The sequence below is a fragment of the Cryptomeria japonica genome, chromosome 2, assembly GCF_030272615.1.
Source record: "Cryptomeria japonica chromosome 2, Sugi_1.0, whole genome shotgun sequence".
NCBI classification, from domain to species: Eukaryota; Viridiplantae; Streptophyta; class Pinopsida; order Cupressales; family Cupressaceae; genus Cryptomeria; species Cryptomeria japonica.
Window position 1 is genome coordinate 636,957,214 of NC_081406.1, and position 24,713 is coordinate 636,981,926.

Genomic DNA, 24,713 nt, shown 5'->3' on the forward strand with positions numbered 1-24,713 from the left:
AATATCACGAATCCTTCACATGCAATGACATGCAAGTTATTTTGCATGAAAATTCCTACACAATTCTTTGAAAAAAAATCCGCCCACACAAAAATAGCCAACCCGTGATTTAATCATGAAATTCTCATAAGTTTTTCCAAAAAAGTAGGCCGCAAATTATAGCGGCAATAACTAATGATTTTCACCCTTGGCTACAATTGGTAAATTCATGTGACCTCTGCATTGATACCATATTGTAAAATTCTAGAGAACACAATATTTTAATATTCTATTGAATAATTGGAATGATAATTACAAAGAGTTTCATCTCCTTATATAGAGATTGGAAAAGAAACCACCAGTTGTCACAAAAGTTTGCACCCTTGTTGAACTATCAACTCAACAACCTTGTGAAACATGGAAACAACCCCGAAGTATGGGACTCTGCGCAAGGAGATTGAATCTTCAGAGAAGACCGACTTCCTTCTCAATCCAAGTGCAGTTGTTAATCCAACTCAACACTCGAAATTCTACTTGTAAACCTATCCTAATAGCTTGTAGAGGAAAAGGGAAGAGAGAAATGCTAAAATGAAACGAGGTGATGCACCAAGATAAGAGATGTTCCTCTCCCCACCCAAAATGACACAAAGAATCAATTGAAATACCTAGGAGATGCACAAACTTCAGTTGCATGAACGACCTCAACGCATGTATGGAGGTTAGAATTTGCAGAATGTCAAAGGGGAGAAGGTTTCCCACAAGTCACACTCAGAAACAAGTTAACACTGCATATACATGAGAGAAAGCCACAAAACATAAACTTATAATGAAGGTAAGAAAACATACACAACATGCATAAGTTGAAGGAAGGCAAGAATGATAATTCTAATTCATTCTAAGGCCAATAGCGAAACTTATAGTTGCAGAAATGCAAGAAATATACAAGTCTTCAAGAGAAGTGAAGCAGCAAAGGATAGATCAAGACAGCAGGGAGAGAACCCTTTACAATGAGGCTTAACAGGCTATATCTAGCAAACTGTTTCTTAAAGGAGAGATCAATGGCCAAGGAAGAGAATCCTTGACCCTTGTGTGTGCAGAGGAATGTTAGGCAGGGAAGTGCACAGACCTGACATGGTGTGCGCGTAAGCAACCTGGCCATACCTTGACAAGGCAATCCCAAGAAGAGAAGTGCTTCTAGAAGGTGGATTGCCTGACATTCCAAAGTCAGAGCATGCATGCCTGACATGAAGGCCATCAAGTAACCATAAATAAGCATGGCCCTATAGTCCACTTGATGGCAATCTTGCAAAAGCATTAAATGCGCCCTTGTAGCTCCATGAACGAAAGTGTACAAGTCGCAAGAGTTGGTGGAGCATTAAGAGCCTTCAGTGTTGATCACGTCATCTGGAAGTGTCACAAGTCGGAAGTCGGAAACCCGGGATTTCGAGGTTTCCGGGTTCATGAAGGGAAGAATCGGGAAACCTGGTATTTTGGGTTCATGAAGGGAAGAATCAAGAAGCCTAGGATTTCGGGTTCATGAAGGGAAAAATTGGGAAACTTGGGATTCCAGGTTTCTGGGTTCATGAAGGGAAGAATTGGGAAACCTAGGATTCTAGGTTTTCGGGTTCATGAAGGGAAGAATTGAGAAACCTGGGATTCCAGGTTCATGAAGGGGAGGGATTCCAGGTTCATGAAGGGGAGATTTGGGAAACCTGAGATTCCAAGTTCATGAATGGAAGAATTGGGAAATCTGAGATTTTGGGTTTCCAGGTTCATGAGAACCTACCTCCTGACAAGTCAACACTTAACACTTCATGACCATTGGCCTTGTCCTTGATCAATTGGGGCAGCGCTGGTCCATGGAATATATCTCTTGTTGGTTCTCATTGATGGACCAAGGGTGTCATAAAATGACAACACAACCCAAATGGATAAATATTACTTGACACACTAAAAAGCGAACTGAAAAAACAGAAAAAAAACTTTTGCCACTAAGGTGGCTTTATTACAACTGTAAGCCTTATCTTTTAGTAATTTAATATTATTCTATTATAATGTAGGTGCTTTTATGTTATTGTATTTGATCTACATTTAGATAGATTTTGATGAAAGATATATCTGGAAATGATCGCATTTGTACTGCTATACCGTTTACTTTTATATATAACTTTCAACTTTTGGATCTTGTATGTTAGATTACTTTGTCACTTGCTTGAATTCATCCTTGGCTTATGTATTTTTCTCATATTTTTTATTCTTGAATTATGGAAGAGCCATTCAGTCAATGGAAACTGTATATTGACAATTTGTTTGTATTCTGTAGGAGGATGTTCTATATTCTAGAGTACGCACAACTGGAGTTGCTGAAATACAGTTCAGGTGATTCCCTTTACTAATGCAGTCAGAAATCTTATGCCAAGCTGCCTTTGGTCTTATTTGTAATTGTGGTTTGAGGTGTTTGTTTCGGAACACTCTAGCAAACTTCAATCCTATTAAGTCTTATGAAATTCTGATCTCTTTTGTATATAATATTATAAAACAACTGTGTTGATGGCTGTGTTCTTAATGACTTGATGTTCATTAAATATACCCTTACCCAGATAATATGCTAACAACAGAGTTATTTGGGATTATCTTTTTTTTTTTTTTTGTTTTGTTTTTGCATTAGTTGAGTCTTTGTGGTGAACTAAGTGACGCCTGCTCCTTTTTTGTTTATGTTATTTTTGGAAATTTTGCTGAAAATTGAAATTGATATGTTTTGAACTCCATTTAATGTTTGAAATTGTTCTTTATACCTTACATGGCGGACAAAAATTCATGTGTATCACATTGTTATGGGTACTTGCACACTTTATTTGTATATTCTGTACTAAGATGCATTCTTCCTGCAGCTGTATTTCTGGTAAAAATTTAACATTTAATCTTGTTTCCCTTTTTGCAGCCCAGTGGGTGACAGTAGGAAGAATGGTGAATGCTATAGGCTTTTTGATGTTGGGGGCCAAAGAAATGAAAGGAAAAAATGGATTCATCTGTTTGAAGGGGTCACAGCTGTAATTTTCTGTGCAGCTATTAGTGAGTAAGTTAGCTTCTTTTCTGTACATAGTAGTTTTATCTAAAATTTTCCCATGGAATTCTTTGACTTGTTGCATTCCTTAAATTCAATGAGAAAAAATGCTTCAAATTATTGGCAATGAATAAAAAATTAGCACAGTCCATCATGCCAGATGCATATAATGAAGTGAAATGAAAAAGTTGATCCCAGTCATCACAGTATCTATCAGCTTCAAACTAATGCTATAAGGAAAATTAGAACTTTTTAACTGTTTAGTAGCTACCATAAAAAATGGTGCTGTAGTACAGTAGATGCAGGCCAATCAATTGACATCCAAATTAAATTGGTTTTGACATTCGTCAAATGAATAGGAATAGCATTCCTATATCTTAAGTGTTGTTGGATTGTTCTGCATGCTAAACTTTGAGGTTTTTCTTTCTTGAATGATGTTTTTGATCAGATCTGTATACATCTTTTGAACAAAGTCATCTACTGTCTTTCAGGAGTGCCAAAAAGAAAACAGACTATTATGATAAGAAGCAAATTCTTCTACACCTGCAAGAAGACTGTGATCTCTTTCTTCAATTGCTTGAATAAAGTATATTGTACATAGAGAACATGTCAAGATTCAACTTGTTGTGGCATAATAAGGCAACCAGATGTTATAGGCAATTTTGTAAGGGGATTTACCTTACGAACTGTTGGATAATATTAGCGCCTTACACTGGGAAACTGATCCTAGTGGTTTGCCTCCAATCAAGGAGGAGTTAGTTAAAGGAATGCTGCAACAAATGTTCTGGCTTTTACAAATTATTGTTGCTTCTCATTTTACTTTGATGTCTCTGTATATTGTACTTAATCAAGTTCTATGATTGGAATATGTTTTAACAGATCAAGTTTAGTAGAGTAAATTCAATGATAAAATGAAGAATTGGATCATGTATAAATTCATTTATGTAATAAACACCGTAGTGACAGCAGGTCAAGTTATTGGTTAGCCAGTGTTCATAATAGGTGTCTATTGTATTGAACTTCAACCCTATACTAATCGTTTAGAACTTTTGTGTGCATTTCTTTTGTAGAGAGTTCCTAAGTGTGAGACAGTTTTGGGACTAGCAGTTCTTGTTGACAAGTTTGATTGTAGACTGGTAAAATATTGTTAGAAGCTTGTGCAATAAAAATGCGGTGGAGTTAGACTTTGCTTTTTGGCACGGAAGTGTCTTATAACCTAGTGTTTCCATGGTCGCAACCACATGAAGTTTGGTTAAGAACTGGTTATTGTACTGTGAAGAGAATATGTTGCTAGAGTATGTATGGCAGTGTCAATACTTATATAGCATTGCTGGAGTACATGTGGTGATAAGTTGATTACAGAGGACATGTATATGTTGTAGGAGTTACTTGGATTACTGCAGGTTATCAAAATTGATGTCTCTGTTATTGCAAACCATGGTCTGGTCTTGGTGGTATTGTAGAAAGACATACTCATTATTTGGTGTGTTTGGTCAACCATTTTCTAAGTCATTGCGAGAAGATCTAAGTTGATGAGTAGATAGTTCATTTGGAGATGCCCTGTTGGAGTGACTTGGCACGACAATGTCATAGTATGAAGGTAGTGTGATAGTTGGTATTCGATAAGTGGTTACAGTGTTGTTTCCATTGAGATTCCAGGCTAATGACTCAGGGTTACATCTAGTTTGTGGTGTGCATGGAAGATCAATTAAGGTTCTACGGTCTACCTAATGATGTGATGATGTTATGAAGCATGTTTTTGATGTTATTTGCTATAGTAGAAAGACATGCTATAGAAAGACATACCTAGTCTGGTCTTGGTGGTATTTTAGAAATACATACTCGTTATTTAGTGTGTTTGGTCAACCATTGTCTAAGTCATTGTGATGTCCCCTACCGGTACAGTGCCTGGTTAATAGTAATAATCCTTTTTAATATGATTATAGTTTCTACCCCTACTTTAAGGGAACATTCCTAAATATTTCGAAGATTATAACTGCATATTAATCATTGACTAACATTAATTGTTTATTGTGCATGATTTACAATTAAAGGAAACTCATAACTTAAGTTAGATCATACCTTAACCTGTAGCTGAAAGCTTGATTATGGATAACCCTGCAATCACAAGAATGTGCACACACAATACCTACAGCATATACGTATTACGAGTCAGCCTAATTTAATAACACTAACATGCAGACAGAAGGAAGTATCACGAATTAGAAGGGAAAGCAAAGGGTTGCTAGCCTACCAAATCCAAGGGCTGGTTGCTTCTAACCCCTCGCAATTTAGTTACACACAGTATAGTTAAACAATGTATATGTAATCAGATTATATAAATATTTTCAGTGCAGCATAATTAACAGTGTGTATATTCAGGCAGAATTATATCTATTATAAACAGATCATATAAATATTTTTCAGAACAATACTAATTTCTGATATAAACTTCAAAGTATATACCCAGTACTCTTTTGGCAATAGACGCTATTCCTGTTATATAATAATAATATCTGCAAGTGGTCTTATGTGACCATACATTGGTTAGAGAAAATTATCTTACTTGTGTGTTGGCATGAATAGACTCAGATTGTCCGATATGATATTCCCAATTTCTGTGGCAGAATATGTTTTTTTTTTCCACCCCCCTTGTTCTGACCCTTCTGTGTTCCTACTTATCCACGTAGGGCAGGCACGATGGTCAGGAAGGGGGTCGTGACTTTCCCAGAAGTCACGACTTCCCTTTTTGGAGGGAAAGTCACGACTTCCCTTTTTGGAGTTGTGTTTACTTTGGAGTCGTTCCTTTGTTTAACAGACTCGATAAGTTAATTCGTAATCATACTAGTTTGATTAATAATTAACTTATTAACTGTTAATTCTTTACCAATATGATTCATTAATTAATATATATAAATACAGTAAATTATTAATAATCTGGGTTTATGCTGATACATAATTAATTATATATTTATTTACAGTTAATTTAAATAGACAAATGATATATATATATATATATATATATATATTCAAATTGTCAATACATTAGCATGATTAATTACTGATTACAAAGTAATGGAGGATTAATGCTGGAACATGACAGTCATTGTGAGAAGATCTAAGTTGATGAATAGATTGTTCATTTGGAGATGCCCTGTTGGAGTGACATGTGGCACAATGATGTCATGGTATGAAGGTTGTGTGACAGTTGGTATTCAATAAGTGGTTATAGTGTTGTTTCCATTGAGATTCCAGGCTAATGACTCAGGGTTACATCTAGTTTGTGGTGTGGATGGAAGATCAATTTAGGCTTTATCTATAATGATGTGATGATGTTATGAAGCATGTTTTTGATGTTATTTGCTATAGTCTGTAGATTGAGTAAGGTGCAAGGAGACTGTTGTTGTATAGCATCGGTTGGATCCTACAGGGCCGACTTGTCATCAAATGTGTGAATGGCCTAATCGGCCTTACACATTTAATACATAATTCAAATCCTATAATGCCGACCCTTGATTTATATTGGCGGATTAATGAAGTGGTTTATTAGTATAACTAATACCTAACTCGCTCTATTGAAGAGACGTGTTGGTTAGCATTGAGGAAAGACGTGATGATTGGGAAGAGCCGACTTTGGAAGACTTTGGAGAAATCGTGTTGTTCGATATGGGTATATAGTTCGATCCTCCTCACATTCCAATATAGTGATTTAACATATACAATTAGCAGATCAAATACTATAAGCAGATTGAAGCAGACTGAATTGGCAGACCGAATTGGCAGACCAAATACATTCTTCAGTGGATCGAATTCATCCTACAGCAGATCGACCTCCTTCATCTGCAGATTACTTAATACATTCAAGTCAGATCGAAGATCATAATTCATCCTTCTGCAGTCCGTGAATCCTACAGGAGTTCGGATTATATCACAGCAGTCTAGAGTGAATTGACTTATTCATATAGCTTCAAGAAGTGAAGCAACTTTGTAAAATCATATCCATATTTGATAAATATAATCAGAGACATTCACTGATGGATTTTTCACCTTCTAGAGGAAAGTTTTCCCAGGATATTTTCTTGCATTGTATTTGGAGCTTGTTTCACAGATTAATACAATTGTTTACTTTATTTTGTTGGTAGGCATTTTCTTATCTTATTGTATTTACTTTATTAGTAAATCTTTGTGTCTCATATGTATGTGGATTGTGTATAATTCCATCTTCTTTCATAATATTTGCTAATTGAATTGCAACAACATAAATGTCATCTGTATTTTATCACATAGTCTTGAGGTTTTGTAATGATCAACTATTGGTTGTATTGGGATCAAATTCCCGATATTTGGTATCAAAGCTAGTAGCCTGATATCAAAACCTCATGTTTTAGTATAAGAGCTTTGGTGTTTGGGTGACACAATGTCAGTTGGTTTGATAGCATGTTTTTGCTGGTGGAACCCTCAATAATTTTGTGTGTAGATTTCTTTTATGGAAGGGAGGGGACACCTTTTCTTGCCATATAATTGGATTAAGTGGGAGTTTGGAAGGTATTATTAGAATACAAAATGTGTTGCTAAATTCATGGATAAAACGTTGAGATTTGAGATTAAAAGATTCGATGGCCAAATAAAGTTGAAAGTTGAAGACCTCTTAGTGGAGAGAGACTAGTGAACAAAAATACCTTGTCAAAATCTATAGTTGTGTATGATGAGGACTGCAATTAACTAGAAAATAAAGGTAGCAGTTTTATTTGTTTATGCTTTTTAGATTTTGTATTAATGAATGTTAGAAAGACCAATTGCATATTTGTCGTGGAAGAAGATAGTAACTCTATATCACTCCATGAGTTTGGTTAATAGACTTTTCAAGAACATAATGTTGTACTCTAAATGAAAGAGGGAAATTTGTTAATGATCATCACAATGCTTGCAATTTAATTTTGAGTTAGATAATGTCAATTGGCAATAAGTTAGAAGAAGGGAGGTGCATAATATTTCATTGTTCCTTCCTTGAATCATGGGAGAATCTGTTTATGATAGTCATTGGTAATTGTTTTTACCTGAACTTGAGGATATTGTAGGAGTTTTATTTAGTGAAGAGATTAGGGAAAATTCTACAGGTGAATCCTTTAGTGGTGCCCTATTTATAAGGGGTAGTCAATCGATAGAGGGATTGTGAAGAAGCTTGGTGTTAAGAAGTCCAAGGGAAAGGGTCAGCCTAGGTATTTTAGTAAGCCTAATATCAAGTGCTTGAATTGTGGCAAGAGAGGTCACATGGAGAAGGAATGCAGGTCTAAAGAAAGATTACTCCTTTAATAAATTGTTGGAGAATGATGTTATTTGTAATGATGGTTTTATCTTTGCTAACATTGATGGTGATGATTCTTAGTTGATTGCCTTAGGTGGATCATTAAACATGACTGCTCATAAAGAGTGTTTTTCAGAGTACAAGGAGTTTGATGGAGGACAAGTTTTTCTTGGTGATTGTTATGTGACTTTTTGCCCAAGAGAAGATAAAGTTTGAAATATTCGTTTAAAATTCAAAGTGGGATAAAAATAAAGGATATTATGATCCTTTGATTGAAAGAGAGATTAATAAAGAATATTTATTGAAAAGTTAAAACCCTTTAAGAAGGTAGAGGAATAAATATTTATTCAATGATTATTAAAAGGAAACTCTTGTGAAAGGGTGTGATGGTGTGGAAATTACCCCTTAAAATGTTATATAAAGAATTCTCGTAAGACTTGGGAATATGAAATGTCCCTTTAAAATTAAAAGGGAGATAAAGTAAAGGATATTATGATCCTTTGATTGAAAGAGAGTTTAATAAAGAATATTTATAAAAACCCTTTAAAAAGGTAGAGGAATAATTATTTATTAAATAATTAGTAAAAGTAAGCTCTCATGAAACGGTGTGATGGTTTAGGAACTACCCCTTAAAATGTTATATAAAGAATTTTTGTGAGACTTGGGAAGGGGGCATCGAGATCACTCAAGAAAGAAGAAGGTGGCTTGGTGGGCTATGGACTTGGAGAAGGGGGGCACACAATGCTTGTCCAACTCGGGGTACAACATACACTCAAGATTGTCTTGGCCAGGGCTGTTGTGCATGTCGAGCAATTACTTTAGAGCATGGTGTGTTGATGCTTGGGAAGCATATGGGTTAGATCTAAATAAGAAATGGTTCCTCCTAGATGTGCCATAGCTTGAAATCTTCTTAGAGTGAGAATGACTATTCCAAGTGCTCAAGTTTCAGATAAGTATAGAAAACCAGTGTTCCATTGGGACGCGTCCCCCCCCTTTTTGGGCGTGTCCCCCCGTCAGAAACGTCTCGAGGATGAGGGGATGGGGACGCGACGTCCCCCACCGTCCCGCCGCCGCCACCCAAATGCCGCCGGGACGTGGAGACGTCTCCGCGTCTCCCAGGGAGACGTGGAGACGTCTGGGCGTCTCCCGCGTTCCCACGTTTTGTAAACCGAAAAAAGTAATTTTTATAAAACATGTTCCTTTTGGGGGGGGTTAAGGGGTAACCCTAATTGGACGTGGGCCCCACCCTACCCCCCAAATCAACACAAAAGCATGTTTCTTTTAGATTTCACTCTCATTTTGGAAAACTGATTTTTTTTCCAGCAAGCTGAAGAGGAGGAAAAACTTGAAGAAGATTGATTGAAGGGGTGAGAAAACTGATTGCAAGCGTGATAGGAGCTAGAAGAAGCAAGAAGAAGAGGAAGAAGAAGATTCTTCTACATTTTGGAGAGATTTTTCAAGCACAAGGCAGGGTTTTTCAACTTGTTCTTGTTTTTTTTTGTTTTATTTTCTGATTTTCACTGTTCTATGTCATTTTTGGATTTTTTTTCCCTATTCATCTCAAGACTCAAAATGAGATTTGATGTTGAATCTTGAGGGCAAAATGATCCTCAAGATTCAACATCAAATCTCATTTTGAGATGAATAGGAAAAAAATTTAAAAATATATTGTTAAACTAGGTTGATTTTATTTTTATTTTTTATTTTGTGAAATGCAGTGTCAATTTTACAATGAGCTCCCAAGGCATGAGTGAAGATGACATGGAAATCCATTTCATAGTGAGAATGATTCAGAATATGAACCTGAAAATGAGGGGGTGACCATGGGGCTGATCCTGGAGCCCAATCTAGTTCTATGGCGAGTGCACCAGCTAGTACAGGTTGCCCTTCAGAGTTGTTGGCACCATATGCTAGGGGTCATTTTGATCCTAAGTCTCCTCTAAAACAGTTTGCTGCACGAATATCAGTACAAGGCACATACATTCAAGTGGGGGAACAAGGAAGTGGAAGTGCAATATTTGTGACACAGAATGGTTCGGTAGCATTAGTAGGGTGAATGCACACTTTTTGTTTTGGAGAGGAAAAGGCGTGAAACATTGTAAGTTTTTGGAGGAAGCCAAAAATATATAGTACAAAATTGAGTTTAACAGGCTTTGGGGGGTTCCAGATGACACAAATATTTCAATGCCTACTACTTTGTCTGCTAGGGCAGCACTTTAGGGCAACCAGAATGTGCCACATACTTCTCATGCTTCGCAGACGGGAGGAATGATGTTTGGATCTCCATCCACTTCCACTTCTACTGCCGCCAGGGCTAGGAAACGTAGGTTGCAGACACCACAGAGCAACCCCATTGCTGATATGTTTAATGTGCAGCTGAGAGATGAGATAGATGAATCCATTGGCAAGTTCTTCTTTGCCAATGGCATTCCATTTCATGTTACACGGTCTCCTTATTATAAGGAGATGATGGCTATGGTGGCCAAGGGAGGACCATCTTATGTGCCACCAGGGGAGACGAAAATGAGGACCTTGATCTTGGATAAATGCTATTCCAAGATCAATATTTTGATGGAGAAGATGAAGGCATGTTGGGTGACATTGAGGTGCAACATAGTTATGGATGGGTGGACGGACATTAGCCATCGTCCACTCATCAACGTCATGGTCACATGTGCAGAGGGCCCATACTTCCTTAGAGCAATTGATTGTACAGGGCATCGTAAAGATGCTGATTTCCAGTTTCAGGTCCTCAGGGAGGCTATTGAGGAGTTTGGGCCACAAAATGTGGTCCAAGTAGTGACAGATGCAGCCCATGTGTGTAGAGCAGCAGGGAGACTCATTAAGGCAGCCTATAGACACATTTGGTGGACCCCATGTTGTGTGCATGCCATGAAAAATGCACTCAAGGACATGGGGAAGATAGACTGGATTAGAGGAGTGGTCACCGATGCGAGAGATGTGCAGATGTTTATCTGCAACCACCACACTTCACATGCACTCTTCAGGACCTTCGCGAAGGAGTTCTTGAAACCAATTGAGACTAAATATGCATCCTATTTCATTCTCTTGGAGAGAATGATTGAGTTGCAAGAGGCATTGCAACTCATGGTTATGACTAATGAGTGGAATAGGTGGGCTGAGGCCAAGACGAAGCAGGGGAGAAGGGTGAAGGAGATAGTGAAGAGTGATGTGTTTTGGACTGATGCAAAATACATTGTCTCCATCATTTCTCCAGTATTCCAGGTGATTAGATATGGGGATGGGGATGCACCTAACCTTGGAGAGGTGTATGAGTGCATTGAGTCTATGCTTGACCAGATGAGGGCTATTGTGCGAGTGAAGGACCCCTCTTTAGCATTCTACAATGAGCAAATCTAGCCTATCATTCAGCGTAGATGGGACAAGTTGAACACTCCTTTGCATATGGCTGCCTTTGCCTTGAATCCTAAGTGGTACAAGGCTAGACCGGGTAGACTGACACCGATTCAGGATGATGAGGTGAAGGCGGGTTTCTTTAGGTGCATAGAGAAGATGTTTGATTCCAGAGATGCCGGCACAATGCGCACTGAGTGGGGAAGATTTGCCACTCTTAGAGGTTATTCAGATGCGGCAAAGATGGATATAGACACTATGGCATAGGAGGACCCACTTTTATGGTGGAATTGTCATGGCTCGAAATCTTTGACCACCACTCTAGCCATTCGTCTGCTATCCCAGGTTTCCAGTTCTTTAGCTGCTGAGAGGAACTAGTCTACATATAGCTTCATCCACTCTCTTAAGAGGAACAAACTTACCTCTAAGAGAGCAGAGAAGCTTGTGGCTGTACACAGTGCTTTGCGTCTCATGGACCGCAAGACACTTGTGTACAAGGAGAGTCCAGTGGCACGATGGGATGTAGAGCCAAAGGAGCCTTCACAAATTGATGAGGATGATCCTACCACTTCAGATGCAGGGCTAGTTGGTGTGAGCTTGAGGGACCTTGATCTTCATGAGACCAGCAGTTCCAGTGAGGAGGAGTTTGCAGATGATTAGAGGCCTCCATTAGTTACATTTTGAGTTTTGTCATTATGTCTTTGACTCTAGTTTCTTTTGTAATGCTATTGCTACACGTATTTTGGTATTTGTATTTGGCTACTCATTGTAATGATGAATCATGTAATCATCTTTATTATTATAGACTTTGCAATGGCATCAGATATTTGTATTTTCGTTTTCCTTTTTCGATATTCATATGATAGAAATGAGAAATCTCCAATTTGACAATTTCATTTGTCAAATTTTATATAGCATTTAGCAATTAGTATTACTAATCTAAGTAATCTTTGTATTTCCTATAGTTTCATTTGAAATATAATTCTTATACTGTTATACATCTTTTCAAAACTAGTTTTTCAAGTACTATATGTATATGTATAAGTATATGAGCACCACCACCCCGCCACCCCCCCCGCCGTCCCCAAATTTAGGCCCTTGGTCCCCCCGTCCCAAAAACGCGTCCCCCCGTCCCCAACGCCCATGGAACACTGTAGAAAACCCTTGATGATAAAAGATATTGAGAATTTCATATGTGTTTTGATGATAATATGATTGATTTATGTGTTTGTGTTATGCAATTTACCATCTTAGATATATCTTTTAAAGTTTTTAAAAATTATCACATGTATAGTATGCATTGCTTTTTATATCTGTTTTGTATAACATTATAAATTGTAAATTATGTTAACTCTAGTATTAACCGTTGTATTAATTCCGATGTAAATACTTGAAGAATTCTAGGGGAAAAGCAACATGATATTTGGTATTAGAGCCAAAATTAGGCTATACTAATCATTTTTATATATTATATTAGAAGATGGGTAAAACTTAATAGGAAAACCTCTTTATGCTCAATCAACATATATCCAAAACCATTTTTACAATACATTTACTATAATAACGTTGATCAATGGGTGATTTTTTTCATCTTTCCATCCATCAAAAACAATGGACAACTCTATTTTGATCCACAAATCCCTTATGGTGTTCAATGAGTCTACAAATTTCACCTTTCTATCCAATAAGGTGCTGCACACCTTTTCAAAACCCAAGCCTTTGTAGCCTTTTGGAGTCTCATCAATTGATTTCACCATTTTTAGCCGATATGGTGAGTGAACAACATTGAATGCCAATTCATCTACATAGACACATCTTGCTATGTCTTCATTGACAATCTATTTAGACTCGTTATGAAATGCCTTTTCTAGTGATCTCTTTAATCTCTTATGTGTAGAGGGCCTAGAGGGCATAGGTTCTTTAGGTATGGACAAAAACGGATGGCCCTTTGTAGGTTCAAAATAAGAAGGTTGTGGACGGGGCTTCATCTCTGTCAATCCTTTTTTTAGCAAAAGGATAATTTTGATTTGATTTACGCTTTGATACTTGCTTTGCTTTTTCTTGCTCTTCAATGTATGTCAAGACTACATTTGGAAGGACTTTATCATTTGGGGCTGGTCCTCTTGGGCAAAATTTGATGCCCTATCCAAGGAGCATGCACAAATGGCCTTTCACTCTATTGTATGATCTCAAATATCTAACTTTACAAAGTTTATAAATCCAAACATAACCTCCACCATTTGGAAGTTGTTGTACCATTTCATCATATTTCCAAAGGGGGGAGGCTTTGGGTTTGTTTTAAGGTGGGGTTGGTTAACGGAGCTAGAAACGATTTGTAATGTCCCCTTTTTAAAATAGGATTTAATAATAATAATAATAATAATAAAAATAAATTAAAACATAAAATAATAAAAATATAATATAACATAAAAAATGTAATTAAGTTAATGAAAGGTCAAAGGGAATGATGAAGAGATGTGACCTCTCCCTCACATGGGAAGATATAAAGGGAAGAAGGTTCATTTGAGGAAAAGATGGAAGGGAGATCAATTTGGAGAATTAATTTATTATTCTCAAAGGTAGTAATGATGGGTGGTGACTCAATTCTAATGAAGGGTGGTGACTCAAGTCTCTTGAAAGGTGGCAACCCTTTCATCAATGATATATAAAAGAGATAATTCCAATCATTCAAGGATAACTTATCAGTCATCATTCCACTCATTCAAATCGAGCAAACAATCATTCAGCAAATCATTCTATCAAACCAACAATCACTTAATTATCACTCACCAATGCCTCAAATCATCAAATCAAAGGAATTCATTCATTCAATAACTCAATCATCGAATTGATCAGATCTAGCACTGATAACCAATTCAGGCATACAATAGTTTGATCTTGTATCTGTGATTTGGTATGGGTTTCCTTGTGAGGTACACAACATAATGAATTTGTTTATGTTTGGTCACTGCTGAATAATGTGTATATGATATTTTATATATATATATATATATATATATATATATATATGCCATGTTAGAGGGTTTAAGGGCTTACAAGGAGGGGAAACATCGTTTGGATCCTCTTCCAAGTACACCACATCATGGTGGGGACTGGGGGTTCCATGAGGCCAAGGGGGTACAAGGAGTGCCACCCTTGGGCTTAGAAGGGAAGGATTTCCGGACACCCTATTGTAAATATATCATGGTGGATCACTATGCTAGGAATCAAATCATAGGAAGTGGAAAAGGATGTCATGATGAAGGGGAACGATTATAGGGTTATAGGACACCTCACTAGGTACACCACCTCGTATGGATGGCAAGGGCCACATGAGGCCAAGAGGGATGGTATAGCTGCTCTTGGGCCTAGGGTAGAGGATCTCTAGGGCACCCTATCAAGTAAAAATTAGGGTTGGGGGTGGTGAAATTAGGTTTTTGTGTTTAAAACTTTAAAAAGTAAAGAAAGTGTTTGACTTGCCAAAATTGACGGAAACACATTGTTGGGGATGAAATTCATCTTGGGTTTACTCAGGTTCAGTAGGGCTGAAACCCTGTCTGAACCCACTGCAGACTCGACTTAAACTGTAAACTGGGTTCAAACCAGACCAGGTACTTGTTGTAGAACCCCACACACCATTAACATAGCCAAAAACACATAAAAATCATAAATATATAAATATTTCAACCTAAAAACAAGGATAAGCACATAACCTACATTTAATAAACAAAACAACCATAATTTTTTAATAAATTCACATGTTGTCAATATTAAAAGCTTAATCCCATTTTTCAGACCTCCCAAAGACCATAAAAAATTAAAATTTAAACCCGATACTAATGTCTTGGACACTTAAAAGAAGTGAAATATAAAGCATGTCTTGTTTTTATTATCATGAAGCCAATAATTAATCTTTTTTAAGATCAATGCAGTAAGTAATACTCCAAAAACTCCTGAAAGAGACTTGGATGAATTTAAAACAGCAGTGTGACCAGATAATAACACCTCCAAAACTTCGCCATTTTCACACACGTATTTATCAGCCAACGTTGAACAGAGAAGTAACTAGTAGAAGAAAAAGTTGAAGGTAACAATGGCATCGTTGACGTAGAAACTATTTATATGCTTACCATATTTTTCTTGTATTTTTTATCGCAGTGGTAACATTTCTACAATTCTCCCACCATTAATAAAAATAGTGCATTCTTTATTGAAACAATGAGGTGTAGGTGGATACTTTTTTGTTTTTCAGAGCTCTTCATGGATGCCATACCACTCACTTTTTGTTGCCCTATAAATTAGAACGAGGTGAGGATTAAAAAAAAAAGAAAAATAAATGTTACAACATGACAGGCTTTGCTCTAGGTTTGTCATGGTTCTTTTGGGTTTTTGTTGGGATCTATCAGGTTCATTTGGGACAAACCCATAGTAATATCATGCCATTTGTCTGAATCTAGGCATGGATCGACCCAAATCACAAACCTGGTTCAAATCAGACCTAGATCTAAGGCTACATACTATCAAATCAGCAACATAGTATAATAATAAAAGATCTGAGAGTATATGTTCTCCACCATAAGATTGACCATGTTGTCTTTACGCTACTTGTCAACTATAGGAGTATACTACATGTTCTCTCTCAAATTATTGTCTACGCTTAGAACTAGTGTGTGGTCACTTATTTATAATGCCATTAGTGTGCAGTCACATGTTTATAATGCCTTTTCTGGGTTTCCACTAAATGCAAACTTGTCACAATGATAATCAATGTGTACAATACGTGGATTATAGCTCGCAATGAATTAACTGACCCTTGATTATTCCATTGAGAAGCATTTTAGAAATTGGTCCTAGCTAGATATTTTATCACAATAGATTTTCTAGCATCCACAGAGGTATTTGTCCTATCAATAATCCACTAACATAATCACAAAGAGCTACATGAGTACAGACAATGAAGTTATGAACATTGGACCTCACTGTGGTGACTGCCTTGCCATGTATTCATGATGCTACGTATAAGTCACTATAAAGTGCCTTTAGTCTTAACTCTTACTTTATTGAATCTTACAAATTAGCTTGTGCAAAACTGTGAACTTGTGAATGCTGCTATGTTCTGGTTTTGCATTTGACCTCTGTGAATGCCTTCTGGGCATCTCCTGAATAATTATATTACATATTTGCCATTTGTTTCCCAACTATCTAATGTCAACATCTGTCGTTGCTGTTAAATAGCCTTTGTCAGAATATTATCATTCTGGATTGACCCACCTCAGTTGTCTGCTTTTTTCCTATCAATTATGGACCTCTTCGTATGAAGACTTGTGGACTATTCCTATTTGTAAAATACTTTGAGAACTCAAACCAAAGAGATCTGCATTGGAACTTCTAGCCCTTTATAAGAAAATTATTTGATAACATTGTATGTACACTGTATTCTGCCTTGACTATTGTATAGGCTCTGTGTTCATATGCAAATCAAAAGAGGCATATGAACTGACTTCAAAGTACATCATTGGTTTTCATATTATTGGATGCATTACTCACAATGAAGAGACACTAATTTCCTTGATGAATTCAAGTTTTTCCGATGTTAAGATTAAACAGGCATATATAGTAGTATCCTTTTTTATGATTCCTATTGTTATGAGAAATGTCTGTAACCCAAGCACTTTGTCTTGTGCTCCGACTTATTTTTGTGATTTCTTGCAAGTTTTTTTTTTGTTTTTTTTTTCCGGTTAAGTATCAAGTTTTCTGTATAAATGAAAACCTGTTTTCAAAATGTTGCTTTCAGATATGATCAGATACTGTTTGAAGATGAAACCAGAAACCGTATGATAGAAACAAAAGAGCTATTTGACTGGGTTTTGAAACAGCCATGGTTTGAGGTAAGCATTTATCCTAAAATAACTGTAGGGCACAGTTTTTTAAATACACAACTATTAGAAATTTAATTTGATTGATGCTGCCTGTAACATTGGTAACTTACCATGTTGTCTAGTGGACACCTATTTTGGACAATAGCATATTCTATATTTATATCTACTTGTTCTAAGTTGCATGCTGTAAAATATGCATAACAGGAAAAGTAAGGTTTTTGATGGATTTTTGATGATCTCCACTGGCTGGCTGTGTGCAGAAAACATCTTTCTTGCTTTTCTTAAACAAATTCGATATTTTTGAAAAGAAGGTTCAAAAGGTGCGTTCTTTCAATAAAACAACACAACTGAGCTTTGAATGATCTAAAATGGGTTTCAAACTAATATTTTTGATTTATTATAATTTACATGCACTTTTCTCCGTGATTGATGTAATTAAGTAAATTAGACTCTGTGAGTTGTCATAATTTTGTTTGATGATTTGTCAGCTTTATTTTTAAATTGTGTCCATAATAGTTATACAAAAATTTTAGGGGTTGACCTTCATTCTTTTAATGGCATTTCGCTCTTGCTAAATATGCCCCTATTCCTGCTTGGAACAAACATATTATTATCTCATGTTGCTCATTGTTCTACTATTGAAGCTTTCAAGTTTCATGTAATAACTTTTAAGTAACTACCTTTTGTATATTTTTCGTTAAAAATGCGTATGGAATTCGATTCAACTCTTTTAATCCTGACTGAGAAAATCACGGACATATGTCTGGTGGGTCCTTTATTTGCATTTTCAGATTATAAACTCCTAGAACAACATCATGAGTGTAAGCTTACTATAAAATAAGAAGTCATGGTCTCTGATAATACATCATGGGATAATTTACTAGCATTTCTAATTAGCAGAAGGATTTCACTCTTTTAATATTGGTTTAATTTACACAGAGGCATATGTTACAAATGAAGTTTCTATGACATGCAGGTGCCATTGATCCAATGATAAATTGGTGGGTTTTCAGGATTAATCACTATCTCTCTCTGCCACTGCGGGAGCATTCACTAGGGAAGAAAGTTGTGCAATTTGTGTAAAGAACCTCAAAAAAATTCCTTAAAATCTCACATTTGAACATGCATGGTTCTGGTTTGCCACAATTTAAATTTGCTACTATACTAGTCTCAGATTGCAGAATCTATTGTTTGATACATTCAATAATGGATATGACAAAGACATTCAATGTATAAAAATGAACAGAACTAGTCATGTATTGAATTTGCCTTCTTACTGCAACGACAATGAGACTCAGAAATATTTATCACAGCAACCCAATATAAAGGAATTTCAGTAATTTCACAGGTTGCACCTTATACAATGTTATACCAGTTCAATAGACCAACCATATCAAGTATGCAGTTTACTGGAGATAATGAGTATGCGTTCCTTACAAGATAATTTGGTGCGATTAGAACAGAAAAGGTTTGCATTTGAAGGCACAAAATTTACAGTCAACAATATCTGTCCAAACACAGTCCCACACTGAATAACACTAAGGCACGTCGGACATAATGAGTTTGTCAATTGATGCACCAGCAATATGAATTCTTCGCCAGAATAAAGGGGTACCGTTCAGAAATTTCCTTCTCACGATTCAAGAAGTGACGCTTCTTTGATTACTCAAAGAGACTTTAGTATTGCCGGCTCCTGTTCCTGGTATCTGCTCTACCTGCATAAATAAACTCCTGCCACAAGAACCTTCGACAGAAGTGAGAGCCAAAGAATGCCCATAACTTAAGCATATTTCATATTGCCATATCAGGAATGGCTATAAGCAATATTGAAAAGACTTACAGCATATCTCACATTGATATATCAGAAATAGTGACAACTGACAAGCATTTGGAAGGAGACTTACAGCACGATTCACATTGGTATATCAGAAATAGCAGAGTTAACTCCATAAGTGCAGATTGGAGGGTAGCAAGAGATCATCATTGCATAATCCCCATTGTATCTATCAGAGATAGCAACGATCATACACCTTATAGATCTGAATTCTTGATTAACATACAGTGATTAAGATTACCAAAAGATATTCATTTACAAGTGGTATATCATATAGTGATCAAGATCATCATATTATAAGTGGTATTAATTGTAAATCCTAAGGATAAAAATTTATGAGCAGATCATAATATATCATTTTTATACTAAGTGGTATCAATTATCATCAATATAAGTTTTATAAAGGATTTTTAGTCTTTGATTGGAAAGAAGTCTCTTGCAGTTGAATTTTAGAGTTAATATTCCCTTATTCCATATAATTTACATAAGGGGACATTACAGCATCCCATGGAGTTTGAAGACAGATTGATATTGAGTGATCACAACAGTAGAGTAAGGGGGAAGCAATCTAAAAAAAGTAATCAAGAGTAACTTAAATGACTTATTCACCTCTTGAAAGTGGAGGCCCTACAATTGAGTGCATAGAAATATCAGTCCAAGCTTAATTTGAAATAGAAAGTGGTTGCAGAAATCCTAGGGTTTTGATAGTTCCCCCTTTATTCGAATGAAATCCATAAAAAAATTAATACAAGATTTATCTAAAATAGGAAGTGGCTACAAAAATATTAGGGCTTTGGTAGTTCTTTTAATCTATTGACACATCACATGTGGCGACAAACCTTGGCATCCTACTTAAGGCCATCCCAGAAGAAATCCTTTTTCCTCTCTCATAGGTATTTAAAAATCATGAGTGACTTATGGTAGGGAGAAGTGAAATTCTAGGAGTAACTAAGACTTGAGCTGAGAATTGAGAATTAAGTAAATCCAATCTTGATAGGTGAAGACTTTTTTGGTCTAGTGGAACCTGGGCACATATTACAGGCCTGTTCTGGCTACCAAATGATACCCTATATTGTCAAGTTAGTGGCCCATTCTTGCTGAAACTCATCCACCCAATCAGGCACCAAGGCAAAAGGAGAAAATATTGTGCTTTCCTCTTCATATTAATGTGAGAGGGCATTTGTTGCCAAATTTATCATGGCATTTTTATGACTATCTCATAATCAGATCCCCGCACTTTAGTTGCCCATTTTCAGTGTTTAGTGGAGGACACCCTTTGGTATAAAATACATTTCAGGCAATGAGGATTTGTTTAATTTGAAACTTTTGGCCCAATAGATAAGGATCCCATTGTTGTACAACATGGACGGTAGCTAGGATTTCTTTTTAATATGTAGATTTACAGGATTTCACCCTATGAATTTCTTGCTAGTGAAGGCAAGTGCCCTACCTTCTTTCATCAACATTATAGCAAGCCATCACAATCAATAATGAAGGGTTTGTGAAAATGTGGTAGGGTGAAACACATGGTTGTCTTGATAGTAGTAAATGCCAAACCAATTATCTCTATCTAGATGGAGTTCTGTTTGAGCAAGGCAGTCAAGAGCGTAACAATTTTTCCAGATACAAATAAACTTGTGATATTACCCTATCAAGTCTAAGAAAAGTTTGCAACCTTTTGAGAGACTTACGTCTAGGATATTCCTTCATCATGACAATCTTGTTGGGGTCAACTTGTACATCAACACGCAAAAGAATGTGACCTAAAGACTCCAATTTTTTGACTCCAAGGGCACACTTAGAGTGCTTAACCAAAAGGGACTACTCCTTAAAAATCCGAAGTGTAATCTCCCAAAGTAAGTTTTACATTGTGATGCCCCCAAATGACAGAGTATTACCATCAAGGTCAACATAATCTGAAATTATTGTAAGCATGGACATAGCAATGATGGCAAATTTCCTACTAATCAAGTTAATCATGCTACCCTCATCAATTAGGACCACTACCTTTTGGAGTTTGATGTAGCCAATGACTTTAAGTGTTGAGGGGGAAGATAAACCGACTAGAGCATGAATAGAAATATAAGGAGCAGACTCATGTTCCTATGGAATCATTTCGTTCTCTTTAAAAGAGATCTCTAAATCATTGGGCACCCTTGTAGAATCAGTGAGATACAAGGATTGCTCTTCCCATTTTTTGGCCTTTTTCTCAACCAACTAATCTTTAGAGAGCTGGTGAATCATGGTGGGTGTAGCTCCACAATTTGTTGCAATTTTTTGGGGGTAAAAAGACAAGGACCTTTTTTGTGTAGTTTCTTTTTTTGTCCCTTTAGTGCTTTTTTATTGTTTGGGATAGTTTTAGTTATTAGGATTTTCCTTTTCAACAAGTTTTTTTAATGGCATTAAGGTACCAAATACAGCCAGATCACAAGGTGCCCTTCCAGGGTAGGTTATTTTAATTTGCTGACTGGCTGAAGACTGCTGATTGGAATCATGGATAAGATAGTAACGGGAAGAGAGCCTTGTAATTATAGGTTTGCCAATATACCATGACAATGGTCATGTGTACAAACATTTACGTCCAGTTACAGGCAATGACTAGAGTAAATTGCCCAATCATTTTGTTTCTGAAGGAAACTGGCAAAGGAATAGATGTGCATATTGACAATGAAGCATCCTATATATGAAAACGTTGTCATAAACTCATAGAACGCCTGAGTCAAAATCGCTAACAAGTTACCTGCAGTTAACTTGGCAGCAAGTTATTGCTGAGCAAAACTCACAAATTCATAGAAGTAAAAGTTGTTTTTGAACCCAGGTTGTCAATGGATGGAATTTATAAAATATTAACATGGATATATAACTTGTGATCATATGACTGTGATGTGAATCATACTTGTTTTTTATTTATAAAAGACAGAAAAATGCTTATGACGTTTGTAAGTTAGTTTTATGTGTGCTTTTGTCAACATATTTATTTTTTAATATTCAGAAATTTGGTCTAGTCCGAGTTTTTGAAACTTTTTGGGTTCGCTGAGTCCAAATTTTTCAATTATGATCCTAACAGTTCTTTCCAATGTCAAAAATCGAAATTTTGTTCTATAAATTCATATAAACTTCATGTTTATTTGCATCGTGGATAGTTTTGTATTTTTTTTTTGGGTATGAAGGCAACCTTGTCCTAGCATACTTCAAAATGGATTTGCATGTTATAAAGACATGAATTCTAACTATGTACTGCACGCTAAAGTTAAAGACAAAGCACGATGTATATTTGAATGATATACATCAACAGGACCTAAAGGCCGATTTGTTCTTGTGGATGTTAAAAGTCAGCATCATCATCACCACAGTTGTGGTTCTCAATATTTAATGATCTCATGGATGTTTGGATGAAATTATTCTATTTCAATTTTGTTTTTCAATTCATTATTCCCTAGGATATGGTATATGTTTGTCATTTATCTCAATCATAGATATTAATCCTTTTTGTCTGACTGACAATAATATACTTACTTGAATTCCATGTTCTCAAATGTTTTATGTTTGTCAATATGACTTCTTATTTTCAGGTACCTCTAAATGTTTGTGACTGGTTCAAAGATTACAAGCCTCTGACGACTGGGAAGCAAGGGATTGAACATGCATATGAGTAAGCATAGTATGATGAGACAGTTTCTTTCTCTAGTATATAATGTCTTGAGAAAGGAACAGGTGCATGCAAAATGTTTTGCAGTGAGATATCTGCATTAACACAAATGTGTAGTCAATTATAATAAACTTTGTGAATTTCCTTTTACCTGTCAAAAGTAATTGACAAGGTGTGTTTGCATGGCATTAGTTATTTTGGAACATGTTTTATTGATTATGTTAAATTTAGTATTTAACAAAACAGAAAACTGTTTAGTTTATTTATGCCTATCATGTTGTTTTCATTCTCAGATTTGTAAAGAAGAAGTTTGAGGAGCTCTACTTCCAAAATACACCTCCTGATCGTGTGGATAGAGTCTTCAAAATCTATAGGACAACAGCACTAGATCAGAAGCTTGTAAAGAAAACGTTCAAATTGGTAGATGAAACTCTTACACGGAGATATCTGATAGATGCTGGTCTACTTTAAATGTGAGGACCCCATCTGTGTGTTTTTACTTTGGAAATGCTGCTCAATGTTTTAAGTTCCCATTTTGATTATTTCCCTGTAATGCAGAATTCTCAGAAGGCTAAACATCAAAAAGGGCGTTTAACTGCAGAGGCATTATTTGTTGAAGTATTCTTTGGTTGAGCTGCAAGCAGATAATTCTGGCTGGCTCTATTAATCATTCATTGTATTGTTCCCCATGGACATTTGAAATTGATTGGCTTTTGTTGTTGTGGAACTGATTCCTCCGGAAGACCAGTCCTTATTTTTTGTTCACATGATTTGCTGGTTATTAGATTATCTTTGCAAGTCTTCCATTTGTTAATATGACTTAATTAACTGTCGACCATTTTTCCTAAATGAGTACTGAATACGAACATTATTAGCAGAATGTACAAGGATTCCAAATCCAATTTTCATTTTCAACAGAGAAATATTCGAATGTATGGTTTTGTTAAAGTATATTATTAAATCAGTCAATTCTAGTCCAGAAGAATAGGGATTGTGTTTGAAAAGTGAGCTGTTTTTAAATGTATCAATAATGTGATAAAGAATGGATCAATAGTTTGACATGTGTTTATCTTTTTTTAATGAAATGTATTCTGGCCATGTGGGATAATGGGGACAAGCAGCTTCTCTTATACTGTCATCTCTTCTGTAATATATTGATTTCATCCATGCATGCAGCATCATTAGGTCTCCTCCTTGTGTGAGAGTTTGATGCACGTTTTGCATTTCAATTTCTTTAAACATTGAAGGAGAAGAATTGTATATAAAGTTTAATGTCTGTTGGAAAACATCATCAAAATGGTTGTTCAATCATTAATGTTTTATCTCAAATAAAGCTGATCAATACGTGCAAGCAAATTTGTAATTTATTTACAATCTATCAGGACTTTTTCCCAAATCTGCTTTTACTTTTCTAATCAACATGATTGTCACTTGTTAATAGTACTGCTAAGTTAGTTGCCCTGAAGCCTACTGAACTTCACGGATCATAAAATTTGTGATGGCCGATTCTCTTGCCATGAAACTTTTTTTCTTCCCCTGCTGGGTAATCTTGTGTGAATTTGCAGGCCTTCTAAAACTCAGTTCAAGGTAATCTTGAGATACTTCTGAAGGTAAATGTTAAGATACTT

The 24,713-nt window shown here is 36.1% G+C and overlaps 1 protein-coding gene across 5 annotated transcripts in view; it reads left to right on the plus strand.

The window, feature by feature from the left end:
- Window positions 1-24,020, plus strand: part of LOC131055489 (guanine nucleotide-binding protein alpha-1 subunit) — a 107,814-nt gene extending 83,794 nt beyond the window's left edge. For 4 of the 5 annotated variants that reach the window (XM_057989982.2, XM_057989971.2, XM_057989970.2 and 1 more), the window contains 7 exons: window positions 2,303-2,358; window positions 2,921-3,055; window positions 17,518-17,611; window positions 17,863-17,922; window positions 23,009-23,088; window positions 23,379-23,558; window positions 23,644-24,020. In XM_057989982.2, coding sequence (XP_057845965.1) covers window positions 2,303-2,358; window positions 2,921-3,055; window positions 17,518-17,611; window positions 17,863-17,922; window positions 23,009-23,088; window positions 23,379-23,556 — 603 coding nt within the window. In that variant the 3' untranslated portion in view covers window positions 23,557-23,558; window positions 23,644-24,020. The remainder of the gene's footprint in view (window positions 1-2,302; window positions 2,359-2,920; window positions 3,056-17,517; window positions 17,612-17,862; window positions 17,923-23,008; window positions 23,089-23,378; window positions 23,559-23,643) is intronic. The other variant, XM_057989973.2, reaches the window with a different exon arrangement.
- The last annotated feature ends 693 nt before the right edge of the window (window positions 24,021-24,713 follow it).